This window comes from Natator depressus, chromosome 7, assembly GCF_965152275.1.
Source record: "Natator depressus isolate rNatDep1 chromosome 7, rNatDep2.hap1, whole genome shotgun sequence".
Lineage (NCBI taxonomy): Eukaryota > Metazoa > Chordata > Testudines > Cheloniidae > Natator > Natator depressus.
Window position 1 is genome coordinate 50589031 of NC_134240.1, and position 13974 is coordinate 50603004.

The 13974-nt window shown below is 61.6% G+C and overlaps 1 protein-coding gene across 5 annotated transcripts in view; it reads left to right on the plus strand.

Annotated features, from left to right (window-relative positions):
- The window catches only part of UBA7 (ubiquitin like modifier activating enzyme 7), a 40862-nt gene that overhangs the window by 16358 nt on the left and 10530 nt on the right, over window positions 1–13974 (plus strand). For 2 of the 5 annotated variants that reach the window (XM_074958375.1, XM_074958378.1), the window contains 10 exons: window positions 1605–1739; window positions 1958–2116; window positions 4948–5055; window positions 5730–5810; window positions 5925–6080; window positions 7215–7380; window positions 7825–8021; window positions 8913–8977; window positions 9422–9596; window positions 11800–11874. In XM_074958375.1, the coding sequence (XP_074814476.1) occupies window positions 1605–1739; window positions 1958–2116; window positions 4948–5055; window positions 5730–5810; window positions 5925–6080; window positions 7215–7380; window positions 7825–8021; window positions 8913–8977; window positions 9422–9596; window positions 11800–11874 (1317 nt within the window). The remainder of the gene's footprint in view (window positions 1–1604; window positions 1740–1957; window positions 2117–4947; window positions 5056–5729; window positions 5811–5924; window positions 6081–7214; window positions 7381–7824; window positions 8022–8912; window positions 8978–9421; window positions 9597–11799; window positions 11875–13974) is intronic. The other 3 variants (XM_074958376.1, XM_074958377.1, XM_074958379.1) reach the window with 3 other exon arrangements.

Below are 13974 nucleotides of genomic sequence, written 5' to 3' on the forward strand. Positions count from 1 at the left end.
GAGCGGACAGTGCCCCAGGCCCTCTGGGAATCAGCCCTGTTCCCCATGGCTAGAAACTGGGATTGCTGTGGTGTTAACATGGGGAACTGAGGCGTGGGGGCTGTTCTGCAGTAGAACTCCAGGGAGGATGAGGCCTGAGGAGATGCTGGGCAGCGGGCTCAGCAGGTAGTGGGCGCAGCGGGGAGCAGGCACAGCAGTCTCTGTGGACAGCAGGCTCAGCGGGTGCAGCAGGGAGTGGGCATAGCAGGCTCAGCGGGCTCAGTGAGTGCATCAGGGAGTGGGCGTAGCGGGCTCAGTGGACGCAGTGGGGAGTGGGCTCAGTGGGCAATGGGCTCAGTGGACGCAGTGGGGAGTGGGCTCAGCAGGCTCAGTGGGCAGCTGGCTCAGCGGACGCAGTGGGGAGTGGGCTCAGTGGGTGCAGCGGGGAGTGGGCACAGCAGGCTCAGTGGGCAGCAGGCGCAGCAGGCTCAGTGGGCACAGTGGGGAGTGGGCTCAGCTGGCTCAGTGGGGAGTGGGCTCTGTGGGCACAGCAGGCTCAGCGGGCCCAGTGGGGAGTGGGCTCAGTGGGTGCAGCGGGGAGTGGGCACAGCAGGCTCAGTGGGCAGCCGGCTCAGTGGGTGCAGTGGGGAGCAGGCTCAGTGGGCAGTGGGTTCAGTGGGCACAGTGAGGAGTGGGCACAGAAGGCACAGTGGGCTCAGTGGGTGCAGTGGGCAGCTGGCTCAGTGGGGAGTGGGCTCTGTGGGTGCAGCAGGGAGTGGGCACAACAGGCTCAGTGGGCAGCTGGCTCAGCGGACGCAGTGGGGAGTGGGTGCAGTGGGCAGTGGGTGCAGCGGGGAGTGGGCACAGCAGGCTCAGTGGGTGCAGTGGGAAGAAGGCACAGCAGGCTCAGTGGGCACAGTGGGGAGCGGGCTCAGCAGCAAGCGGGCGCACATGGGCCCCAAGGGTGGAAGAGCAAATTTGAAAACTTGACCAGTTTGTGTAGCAGTGATAGGGCGGGGTGGGGGGGCTATGTAAGGACCAAGGCCAGTTTCCTGCCTAGCGTTCCCCAGCCTTTCCTGGCGCACCACATGACTCCAAAGCAGTGAACAGTGGTTATATGGGCCAGGATCAAATCTGCGATGGCAAGAGACAAACACAGACAAACTGAGACCTGTCAGCTCTGCCGGATGCTCGCCCTGCGCTCTGATGCCATATCGGCCTTGCCCAGTCACACCCACACACCTGGCAGAGGGCAGAGGCAGCAGACGAGCCCCCCATCAGTAGCTCGAACGGTAGTCGTTTGTAACACAGCCCCCGGCCGGGCCCATCCCGTATCTGCACCCGGGGTCCCTCAGGGAGGTGGGGGGACCATTCTGTGCCAGGTCTCAGCCCAGCAGCTCTTTGGGGCATGGATGTGTGGGCCTGGCACCGTGTCCTGCTGCAGTGCATGTGTCCCGGCCCTGGCATGGCTCTCAGAGCCTGGCAGCACCATGCCAAGAGCCTGTCATGGGGCAGAGTAGCTTAGCCCTGCCTGTGCCCAGCTGCCTTGCTCTGTGGGGGGTGCATCCCAGCCTGTACCCAGCTGCCTGGGCAGCGCCACTCCAGACTCCGATCTCTGCCTGCAGGAGCCTCTGAGCGCAGCCTTGGCCAAGCCGAAGATCAAAGCCATGGACAACCGAGGGCGCAGCTTGCACCTGGCCTTCCGGGCACTGCACGCCTTTGCTGCCGAGATGGGACAGCTGCCCCGGCCCAGAGCCCAGGTGAGGAGGGTCCTTGCCTGGGGGTCAGCCACCTCCCAGCCTCGTGCCCCCTGCCTGCATCCTGCCCCCACCTGCACCCCATCCCCGCCTGCGCCCAACTTGCACCTGTGCCCCACCCCCACCTGCATCCTGCCCTAGCCCTGGCCCGACTTGCGCCTGTGCCCCACCCCTGCCTCGGTCCTGCCTCGCCCCCGCCTGACCCGTGCCCGTCCCTGCAGGCGGATGCCGAGAGGTTGCTGGAGCTGGCACGAGGCCTGACCGCAGACCAGGAGCTGCTAGACGAGGGGCTGGTGCGGACGTTTGCCCACGTGAGCGCAGGGGAGCTGAGCCCCATGGCCGCCCTCCTTGGAGGCCTGGCTGCCCAGGAGGTGCTGAAGGTGCGTGGCCAGGCTGGGGGGAGGTGGAGGACAGGGCAAGCCTGAGGCCCGGCTGCTGGCTTGGGAGGGGCAGAGCCACAGCAGGTGTCTGGGGAGTGGGGGAGGGTTGAGAGGGGGGTTTCCAGCCACTCAGACCTTGCGCCTGATGCCCTTGGGTGCTATCATATGCCAGTGTGGACCAGAATCACTGGGTTCCTGACACAGCCACCAGGTGGCGCCCCCATCCAAGCCAAACTGTCAAGCTGCAGCCCACCTTTGTGGGCGAATTCAAGGGGTGCCCTAGAGTGGGTCTCCTGGGGGGCGGGGGGCGCAGCTGGGGCAGGAGGAGGCTGGGTTAGGCTGGGACTAATGTCTGGGAGGAGCTGGCTCCCTGGCAGCTACCTTCTACCCCAGTCCTGGTCTCCCCCAGCTGTGTGTAAGCGGGGGATTGATCCTGCTATTGTGGGGAACTTTCCTGGCTTATACACCATCCCGGTGGAATGGGTCCTCCCTCCCACTCCCTTTACCTAGAGGCCTGCCTGACCTTGAGAACACCCCTTCTACTCTCATGTGTGGCAGAGTCCTCATAACCCCAACAAAGCTGGGCCCAGGATTCCTGGGGGACTCGACCCCCAACCTTGTTGTGGTCACTTCGGGTAGGGGCTAGGGTGTCCCCACTCCGAGGTGCTCTCTGCACTGGATGCTTCCCTGACCCACTGATCATTACATACAGTTCAAAGCAAATACAATTTAATAAACAGCAATCAATTAAAAAATAAGGAAAAAACAGGAAAGGTGAAAGGAAAACCTGTCACCCTGCTCTGTGGCATGGGGCCACCACAACCAGCCATCTCTGGAGAGTAAGGGAAGTTCACAATCTGTTCCTCATATGGCCCAGGGCTCCTGCCCAGGCCCTGGCTGTGTTGCAGGGATGCTGTGGGTTGGACACTTGCTCTGGCAGTTGCCACACGCCCTCAGGCTCTAGGTTGCAGGAACCTTCTTCCCAGCCTCAGCCCCCCGTTGGGGTTATGATCCCCCTCCCAGCTCTTCCCTGCACTGGGTCTTCTGCCCAGGGTCCCACCCACCTTCACTCTCTCCAGCTTCTCCCTGCATGCTGCTCCGAACAGCCCCAGCTTCAGCCCCAACACTGCTGCTGCTCTGCCTCCAGCCCCCTGGGCTGCTCCTCTGGCCCCTCTGGCTTTGGCTGGTGCGGCTCTGCTCCCAGCTCAGCCTGGTCCCCGGCTCTCTCCTTAGCTCAGCCCCACTCTGTTTCAGGCATCCCCAGTTCACCTGGAGGATGGGACCCTCTGCACTCCTGACTCCCTCATTAGCCTGCCCGCCCCGTCAATCAGGCTAACCCGGAGCATTGGCTTCTCCCTATTGCCCCTGGGGACTGTCAGTCTCAGGGTCCTGATTTCCCATCGACCCTTCCCCTTCCTTTTGGTATTGGGAGCTAGCAACCAAAACACCTCACTCAGTTTTGGTAAGTGGCTAACAGTCCCCTTATATCTGCAACGCCCCTCACTCCCGCCTGACAGCCCCCTGCTAGCCCAGCACTGGGCTCCCCTCAGCTCTACCAGTGCCTCTCACTCCCTCCCCACAGCCCCTGCTAGCACAGTTGTGGGCTCCCAGCAGCTCTGCTGGTGCCCCTGGCTCCTGACCCACAGGCCTCCCAGATCCGCCCGTGCCCCTCACTCCCTGACGGAGTCACCGGGCGATGCTCTGGAACTACTCCATACGAAGCCAGTCAGGACTCCAGGGGAGTATGCCTCCTCTCTGAGCATACTGCCTCCAGGGCAAGAAGCTTACGCAACTTTGACCTTCCTGTGTCTGACCTCGCAGCATTCAGCCTCCCCTTCCACACTGTGTGCTTCCTGCAGCGAGTCCCTGCAAAACAGTAAAGCTGACATAGGCTCAACAGTAAGACTCACGTACAACATAAGGAGGGAAAATCCCCACTTCGTCACACTCCCGCCCCACAGCCCCCTACTAGCCCCGTTCTGGGATCAGCCCAGCTCTGCTGGTGCCCGTCACTGCTGACCTGCAGCCCCCTGCTAGCCCAGCCCTGGGCTCCCCGCAGCTCTGCCAATGCCCCTCACTCACAACCTGCAGCCCCTGCTAGCCCAGCCCTGGGCCTCCCGGTCTGCTGGTGCCCCTCACTCCCGCCCCACAGCCTCCTGCTCGCCCAGCCCTGGGCTCCTCCCCAGCTTTACCGGTGCCCCTCGCTCCCAACTCGCAGCCCCTGCTAGTCCAGCCCTTGGTTCCCCCCAGCTCTGCTAGTGCCCCTCACTCCTGACCCGTAGACTCTGGCTGTCCCAGTGCAGGTGCTCTAGTGAAGAGGAGCTAGTTGCTTCAAAGTAGGTTGCTGGGATGTGACAAGCAGGGCTCACGTGTGTGTAGTGCTGCGGCTGGGCAGGATCCCTGACTCCCTCATCTTGGGGACTGGCCTGCGTGCTCACAGGGAGCCAGTGGCAGGCCTGGGTGGGACCCAGGATCCTGATCCTGTTGTCTCTGAGCTACATCTGCACAAATGGCCAGCAGTTGGCATTACCCGCCACAGTGCCATTGCAGTGGGGTCAGGGGTCTGGGGGTGCAGTCCCTCACAGCAGGATGGGGTAGGAAGGTCTGAGGATGCCCAGGTGCCTGTTCCCATGCCAGGCAGCTCTGCTCTGCTGGGCACCTGGTGACACTGCTGGGCCTGGCACAGTGTGCTGGGTCCTCCTGTGGCAGCCAGCCCATGGTGCTGCTAGCCGCTCTGCTACCCAGCGCAGCTAGCCCTGCACTACAGGCGGGCACTGGCCAGGCACTTGGGGTCCCAGGAGAACTGATGTTGCCCGTCTCGCTGTGCCCAGGCTGCCTCGGGGAAGTTCTTGCCGCTGGAGCAATGGCTTTACTTCGATGCACTGGAGTGCCTGCCCAAGCAGGGCACTACGCTGCTAACGGAGGAGTCCTGTGCCCCGGTGAGTGCCGTGCCCACTGCCGCCCACTGATGGACACAGCCTGAGAGCCACTGGCTCTGGGGCCGGGCCCCTCACCCAGCCCTGTGCAGGGATAGGGTTGCTAGGTGTCCAGTTTTTGACTGGGATGCCCAGTCAAAAAGGGACCCTAGCGGGTCACTAAAAGTCCACTTGGCACCCCCCTCCCATACCCCAACCCTCAGCACCAGCCCTGAGCCTCCTCCCACACTCCAAATCCCTCGGCCCCAGCCTGGAGCCCCCTCCTGCACCCCAAACCCCTCATCCTTGGCCCCACCTCAGGGCCCACACCCACAGCTGGAGCCCTAACCCCCTCCTGCACCACAACCCCCTTCTCCAGCCTGGGGAAAATGAGCAAGTGAGCAAGGGTGGGGACAGCGAGTGATGGAGTGAGTGGGGGATGGAGTGAGTGAGGGCAGGGCCTCAGAGAACGTACAGGGCAGAGGTGGGGCCTCGGGGCAGGGCAAGGGTATTTGGTTTTCTGCAATCAGAAAGTTGGCAACCTTATGCGTGGAGCCGGCTGGGGGAGGAGCAGGGTGGGCCCTGGTGAATGGGGTCAGTGTGGGGAGCCAGCTGGGGGAGGGGCACTGTGTGGGAAGCTGGTTGGGGGAGGGGTGCTCTGAGGGAGCTGATGTCAATCTGTCCCTCTGCTCTAACAGCGTGGCAGCCGCTATGATGGGCAGATCGCTGTGTTCGGGGCTGACTTCCAGGAGAGGCTGGGCCGGCAGAAGTACTTTGTGGTGAGCAGGTCGGGAGAGGGGCCAGGAGGTGGGGCGGAGGGCTAGGGGGCAGAGTGGGTGGGTGAGGCAGGGCACTCAGGGCAGGACCATGCTGACCCCACCTCCTCCTGCTAGGTGGGAGCCGGAGCTATTGGCTGTGAGCTGCTGAAGAACTTTGCAATGATTGGGCTGGCAGCTGGCAAGGGCGGGAGCATCACCGTGACAGACATGGACACCATCGAGCGCTCCAACCTCAGCCGGCAGCTGCTCTTCCGCCCGCGGGATGTGGGTGTGAGTGGGGCGAGGGCCGGGCAAGGCCTTGACTATGGTCTAATCACACAAATCCAAAAGCCCTGCCCCGCCCCTTTACCTGAGGCCCCGCCCTACCCCTTCTCCGAAGCCCCGGCCCACTCACTCCATCCGTACCCTCTGTTGCTCGCTGTCCCCCACCCTCACTCACTTTCACCAGGCTGGGACAGGGGGGTGAGGTGCAGGGGGGCGTGTGGGCTCTGGGCTGGGGCTGAGGGGTTCAGAGTGTGGGAGGGGGCTCTGGGCTGAGCCTGGGCAGGAAGGGATGTAGGGTGTAAACTCCAGCCAGTGGGAGCTGCAGAGTCAGCTCTTGGGGCGGGGGCAGCGCATGAAGACCCCCTGCCCCCGCCCCAGGGACACGCCGGCCACTTCCGGGAACGGCATGGAGCTAGGGCAGGCAGGGAGCCTGCCTTGGCCCTGCTGTGGTGCCAGATTTTTGGCACCTAAAATCTCCCAGTTTGGCTTCAGTAGCCTCCAGGAGACTGAGCCCGGTTCCAGGAGACTCCCTTTGAAACCGGGATGGTTGGCAACCCTAGCCCTTGACACCCCTCACTCCTGACCCAGAGCCCCCTGCTACCCCAGCCCTGGGCTCCCCCCAGCTCTGCCAGTGCCCCTCACTTCCGACCTGCAGCCCCCTGCTGCCCCAGCCCTGGGCTCCCCCCTCTCTGCTGGTGCCCCACACTCCTGACCTTCAGCCCCCTGCTGCCCCAGCCCTGGGCTTCCCACAGCTCTGCCAGTGCTCCGCACTCCTGACCCTCAGCCCCTACCTGGGCGGTTCTGCGTGGGGGATGAGGATGGGTGGGTCTGAGGGAAGCGGAGTGGGAGTGCAGCCTCCTGCCTGGCTCTGACTCTTGCCCTTTGCCCCCTGCCTGGGCCCAAGGGGTCCCTGGTGAGGGGTCGAGCACCAGCCAGGGGCACTGACTTTCCACAGCCTGGTCCGTTATCCTCACTGCCACTGGCTCTGGGCCCAGAAGGGGTCTGTGGAGCTGGCAGAGAACAAGGGAGCAGCCCAGCCTGGCCCAGCACCTGCGCTGGGGTCTCCCTGGGAGGTGCAGCACTGATGGGGGTGAGGCTCCCTGGTCTCCCCTCTGCTCATGGCTCCCATGGCCCTTGCAGAAGCTGAAATCGGAGGCGGCGGCGGCGGCTGTACGGCGCATGAACCCCATGACCAGGGTGACAGCCCAGCCGCACCATGTGGGGCCCGACACGGAGACACTCTACGGGGACGACTTCTTCATGGCCCTGGATGGCGTGGCCAATGCTCTGGACAGCATGCAGGCCCGTGAGTGCCCGGGCACTGCCACAGGCAGCCTGGCCCTGAGCGCCCGAGGCCAAGCCCCCCGCCACATACTACCGCTGCCCTTGCCCCACACCCCGCCATGCCACATGCCTGTGCCCCCACGCCCACTGCCACATTCCCACACCCACCCACATCGCCACAGGCCCCGCGTGGTACAGAGACTGGCCTGGGACAGGCACTGAGAAGAGGCTGCTGCTTTCTTCTCTAGCCTTGGCTCAGTCTCTGCTCTGCCTCCCTTGGCTGGGGCATCTCCTGGGGATCTCAGCTGGGCGGAGCTTCCTGAGATCTCATCCAGAAGGCAGTGCCTCCCGGGGGGCTAGCAGCATGCACCCCAGGGCCCTGCTCTCTAGCTGCTCCAGAGGCTACCTGGACAGGGGGAGGGGCAGAAGTGGGGCATCTCCCTGACCTGCTACTCTTTTCCCATAGGGGCCTATGTGGATGGCCGCTGCATCCGCTACCTCAAGCCCCTGCTGGACTCGGGCACCGAGGGCACCAAGGGCCACGTGCAGGTCATCGTGCCCTATCTGACGCAGCCATTCGGGAGCTCCGTGGACCTCACGGAGTCGGCCGTGCCCCTGTGCACCCTGCGCCACTTCCCCAGCACCATCGAACACACCCTACAGGTGGCCATCCCTCCCCGTGTCTGGAACCTGGGCTCTCTCCAGCCCGAGCCTCTTCCTGGCCCCTCCCCACCCCCGGTCTGGCCCACTTCTGTCCAGAGATTGGGCTCTCCCCAACCCTGGCCTGGGTCTGGCCCCTCCCTGCATCCTGAGGTTAGGCCCAGCCCTTCCTCCCTGCCCCAGACCTGAACCACCTCCAATCTGTGCCCTGTCCCCAGCCGGTGCCTTCCCGGACCCCAGCTGCCCAGCAGATGCCCACCCTATTGCGAAGTCCAGGAGCCAGTGGCCAGGTTGGGGGCTCCGATGCAGGCCCAGGCCATCCAGGGCCCAGCGAGGGCAGGGGCGACTGTGCCTGGGGCCAGGCTGGGGGACAGGGGAGCACTCTGACCTGCGAGGTGGCTCTCCGGGCACTGCCGTTCCCAGCCCCTTGCTGGGCCTCTGGCCTGCTTATTTGGCAGAGGAAGGGGCTGTCAGGGGTCTGCTGGCCAGACCTTCCCGCTTCCCAGCCCTCACACTGCCCCTCCTTCCCACATGCTGCCCCCTACCCACATGCTGCTCCACGCTGACACAGCCCCTTGGACTCGCAGCCCCCGCACCCTGCACACACCGTGCACACGACCCAGGCCCTGCCCAGCTCCCTGTCTCGGGGCCTGGCACTAGGCCTGGGGGGCTGCAGGGGCTGTCACCTGGCCCCCTGCTAGAAACCCCCTCCCCTGGCCACCTGCCCCTGCTCCCGTCCCACAGCTGGGGCTCTGAGGGCCCAGCAGCCAGAGCATATGGCCCTCAGCATGGGCCGTGCCAGGAGGCAGCATGGGGCTCCTGCCCACACCCTGATGGGACTGGGTGGGAGTGGGGCGACCCCAGCCTGTATGTAACTCACCCCCTCTCCCACAGTGGGCTCGGGATGAGTTTGATGGGCTCTTCAAGGTGCCTGCAGAGAATGTCAACAAATACCTGGAGTGAGTGTAGGCTGGAGGGGGCTGTAGGGTGGCTCTGGGGGATGGGGGTTTGGTGGCTAAAGGGAGCTGTGGGGGTTGGGGGGCTGAGGAGGGTGCTGGGAGGCAGGGGTGGGGCAGCTGAGGGTGCCTCTGCGGGGTGGGGCAGCTGAGGGGAGGTGTGGGGGTTGGGGACTGGAGGGGGATTCTGGGGGGCAGGGATTGGGCAGTTGAGGGGTTCACTGAGGATTTGGGAGGCCAGAGGGGGGCTCTGACATTGGGGCCTGTCCGTGGTCTCCGTGGCCCAGCAGCTCACATGTACCAGGGCTCAGGGGCCAACCTGGAAGGGCCCAAGATGTTTGGGTTCTCTCTGGGTGGGTGACCCTCCCCCCCAGGCCCTGGCTCTGGCACTGTGCTGCGCCATGTGTGTGTGTGGGGGGCTCGGCCTGACACTGCCCTGTACCACAGGGACCCAGCCTTCCTGGAGGGACAGTGGACGACGCAGGATCTGGAGGGGGTGCGAAGCAGCCTGCAGGAGAAGCCGCGCAACTGGCAGGACTGTGTGTGCTGGGCCAGGCAGCACTGGGAAAGCCTCTATCGCCACGCCATCCTAAACCTGCTGCATGCTTTCCCGCCCAGCCACGTGAGCGGCACTGCGGACACCCCGGGCTCTGATCCCCCTGGTTCAGTATCCGTGGTCTCTGATCCCCCTGGCTTGGTGCCCCGGGCTCCCATCCCCCTGGCCTCAGTACTCTGGGCTCCCGTCCCCACGGCACAATGCCTTGGGTTCCAATCCTCCCAGCTAAATATTTCTGGCTCCGATCCCCCGAGCTCAGTGCCCCGGGTTCCCATCCTCCCCCGGCTCAGTGCCCGTGGGCTCCCATCCCCCTGTAACGATGCTGCCTTTGGTGGGACACTTCTGAGTGTATCAATTCAGGACAAAAAGAAAAGGAGTACTTGTGGCACCTTAGAGACTAACAAATTTATTTGAGCATAAGCTTTCGTGAGCTACAGCTCACTTCATCAGATGCAGTCTCTAAGGTGCCACACGTACTCCTTTTCTTTTTGCGAATACAGACTAACACGGCTGCTAATTGAGGACAAATTGCTTATAGCAGGGAAGTTACAGCCCAAAGCTGGGGTTTCTCCACTTCTAAGGCAAACCAAACCAGACAGACAGAGAGGACTTTGGTTTTACCCCACTGGCTAACCATAAGTCATACAAGCAATTCCCTTAGACACTCCAGTTTTCCAGTATCCCCACCAGTGCCACTCATTATGGGGATGAATGGTTATGAAAACCAATACCCCAGTACAAGAAAAAAGGTTCTCTTGATCCTAAAGGACCAAACCCCAGATCCAGGTCAATATATAAGTCAGATCTTACCCACAAATCACACTGTTGCCAATCCTTTAGAATCTAAAATCGAAAGGTTTATTCATAAAAGGAAAAAGATATAGATGAGAGCTAGAATTGGTTAAATGGAATCAATTACAGTAATGGCAAAGTTCTTGGTTCAGGCTTGTAGCAGTGATGGAATAAGCTGCAGGTTCAAATCAAGTCTCTGGAGTACATCCACAGCTGGGATGGGTCATTCAGTCCTTTGTTCAGAGCTTCAGTTTGTAGCAAAGTCCCTCCAAAGGTCAGAACCAGGATTAAAGACAAGATGGAGGAGGTGCAGCTTCCTTTTATAGTCCCTTCCCATGGAAGGACACCCCTTTGTTCTGACTGTGGAAAATCACAGTAGCGAGATGGAGTCTGGAGTCACATGGGCAAGTCACATGTCCTTGCATGACTCAGTTTGCAGGCCAACGCCATTGTTTACATGTTAGTTTGAAAGTTCCCAGGAAAGCTCAGATGTGGATTGGCGTCTCCCAAAGTCCATTGTCAGTTAAGTGTTTCTTGATTGGGCACTTACTGGGAATAGTCCTTTCTCAAGAAGCTGACCAAATGCTTCACTGAGGCTACTTAGAATCAAAACACATTGATATACAAGTACATAGTCAATATTCATAAATTCAACTACAAAAATGATACACACATTCAGATAGCATAATTATACCCAGCAAATTATACCCTTTCCATAGTCACCTTACATGACAATCTTTGTACAATATTTGCTGCAAATATATAACAGTGGTGGCAACAATGATCTATACGGTCCAAGTTCATATTAATAACGTCACAACTCCATTATCCGTTATTAATGAAAACATTGAATAGTACTAGCTGCAGGACTGACCCTTGCAGGACCCCACTAGATGCACCCTCCCAGTATAACTACTCTTTGAGAGGTTTCAGAGTAACAGCGGTGTTAGTCTGTATTAGCAAAAAGAAAAAGAGTACTTGTGGCACCTTAGAGACTAACCAATTTATTTGGTTAGTCTCTAAGGTGCCACAAGTACTCCTTTTCTTTTTACTCTTTGAGAATGGCTTTTCAGCCAATTGTGCACCCACATTATAGTAGTTTCATCTAGACCAAGGGTGGGCAAACTACGGCCCATGGGCCGCATCTGGCCCATCAGGGCTTTGGATCCGGCTCGTAGGCGAGGGCGGCATGCGGAACCCTCTGCCCTGCCTCCCCCAGGGGCCGCAGGGATATGGCGCTGGCCGCTTCCAGGAGCAGCACGGGGCCAGGGCAGGCAGGGACCATCAGTCCACCCTTCTGCAGGGCCCCCTGGGCCCGCAAGTTCCTGCTGCGCATCCCACAATGGAGCCTCCCACAATGGAGCCTCAGCCCCCTGGTCCTTGTGACCTGCCCTGGAGTTGCACACAGGGAGGGGAGCCTCCATTGGCTGGGCCCCTCCCTGGCCCTGGCCTGACCCCTGGCTTCCCCTGTCCCCAGGAGACCAGCCCTGGGGTCCCCTTCTGGGCAGCGCCCAAGAGATGCCCCCGGCCCCTGGAGTTTGACTGCGACAATGTAAGTGGGGAGCAGTCAAGGGTGCCTGCGGGTGGGGGGTGGGGCCAGTGGTGGAGCCAGGACCCATGCTGGGGGGAGCTCTGTGCTGGGGCTAGTGGATGAGGCGTGGCCCCTGTCGGGGGGTGCCTGTGTTAGAGTTTAGGTTATGGTGACGGAGGCCCATGGGGTGGGACCTGTGCTAGGGGCGGGGCTCATGTTGGGGGTGAGACTGCAGGGTACAGGCAGGCGGGTGGATGATGGCGCAGAGCGATGGTGGGTGGCCGATGGTGCCGGGGGTGGATGGGTGACAGTGCAGGGTACAAGCAGGTGGGTGGATGATGGCACTGGGTGATGATGGGTGGGTGATGGCCCGGGGCATGGGCAGGTGAGCGCGGGTGACAGTGCATGGTACAGGTGGTGGGGTGGATTATGGCGCAGGGCAATAGTGCGTGGGCGATGGTGCCGGGCGTGGGTGCGTGAGAGTGCATAGTATGGGTGGGTGGGCGAGGGCGCTGGGCATGGGACAGTACAGGGTACAGGCAGTGCGTGGGCGATGGGTGCAGGGCATGGGTGGGTGATGGTGCAGGGTACAGGTAGGTGGGTGGATGATGGGGCAGGGCAATGGTGCCAGGCACATGTGACGGTGCACAGTGCGGGCGGGTGGACGAGGACGCCAGGCGTGGGCGTGTGATGGTGTCACGGAGTGTGGGGGAGTCAGGGCCCTTCACCCCCACTTCTTGCAATCCACCGTGACTCTCAGCCAGCCAGTAAAACAGCAGGTTTATTAGATGACAGGAACACAGTCTAAAACAGAGCTTGTAGGTACAGAAAACAGGGCCCCTCAGTCAGCTCCATCTTCGGGGGTGGGGAGCCCAGACCAAGGTTCTGGGCCTCCCGCCATCTCCCCAGCCAGCTCCAAAACTGACACCCCTTCCTGATGCCTCACCCAGCCACACCCTCGGTCCCTCCTCCAGCCTTTGTCCAGTTTCCCAGGCAGAAGGTGTCACCTGGCCTCAACCCCCTCCTGGGCTCAGGTTACAAAGGGCAGCTGCCATCTTCTACATACTGGTGTTCAAGTATCATCCCTCAGTGAAGTCACACCCTTATTTCTAGTATTGGTGCAGTACCCCAGGGAAACGGAGGCACGCCCCGTGTTAGCAGAAGACAGTAAACTAGTAAAACTCCCATGCAGTATTACCCAGTTAATACTCCCTACGCCGTCACAGAGTATGCCTGGTATAGGCGGGTGACAGTGCAGGTTACAGGCAGGCGGATGGATGATGGCACAGGGTGATGGTGCTGGGCATGGGTGACAGTGCAGAGCACAGATGGGCAGGTGGGCAAGGGTGCTGGGCGGGGGCGGGTGATGGTGCAAAGTATGGGTGGGTGGGTGATGGTGCTGGGCATGGGCGGGTGGGCGTGCGTGACAGTGCAGGGAACAGGCGGGTGGGCGGATGACAGCGACGGGTGATGATGGGTGGGCGAGGGCATTGGGCATGGGTGTGTGACGGTGTAGGTTACGGGCAGGTGAGTGATGGTGCCAGGCATGGGCAGGTGGGCATGGGTGACAGTAAGGGTGGGTGGGCATGGGTGCCAGATGTGTGTGGGTGATGGTGCAGGGTACAGGTAGGTGGGTGGATGATGGCACAGGGTGATGGTGGGTGACAGAGCAGGGTACAGGCAGGCGGGTTCATGATGGTGCTGGGCATGGGTGACGGTGCAGGGTACAGGCGAGTGGGTGCACGGTACAGATGGGTGTGTGGATGATGGCACAGGGCAATGGTGCTGGGTGTGGGCAGATGATGGTGCAGGGTACAGGCACATGGGTGGGCAAGGGTGCTGCACATGAGCGGGTGACAGAGCAGGGTACAGGTGGGCAGGTGAGCAAGGGCATTGGGCGTGGGATGGTGCAGGGTACAGGTAGGTGTGTGGATGATGGCACAGGGCAATGGTGGGTGGGGCGGGTGACAGTGCAGGGCAATGGCACTAGGTGTGGGCAGGTAACGGTGCAGGGTACAGGCGGGCAGGTGGGCGAGGGTGCTGGACGTGGGCGGGTGACTGTGCACAGTACAGGCGGGCGTGTGGATGATGGCGCAGGGTAATGGCGAGGTGGCGGGTGAC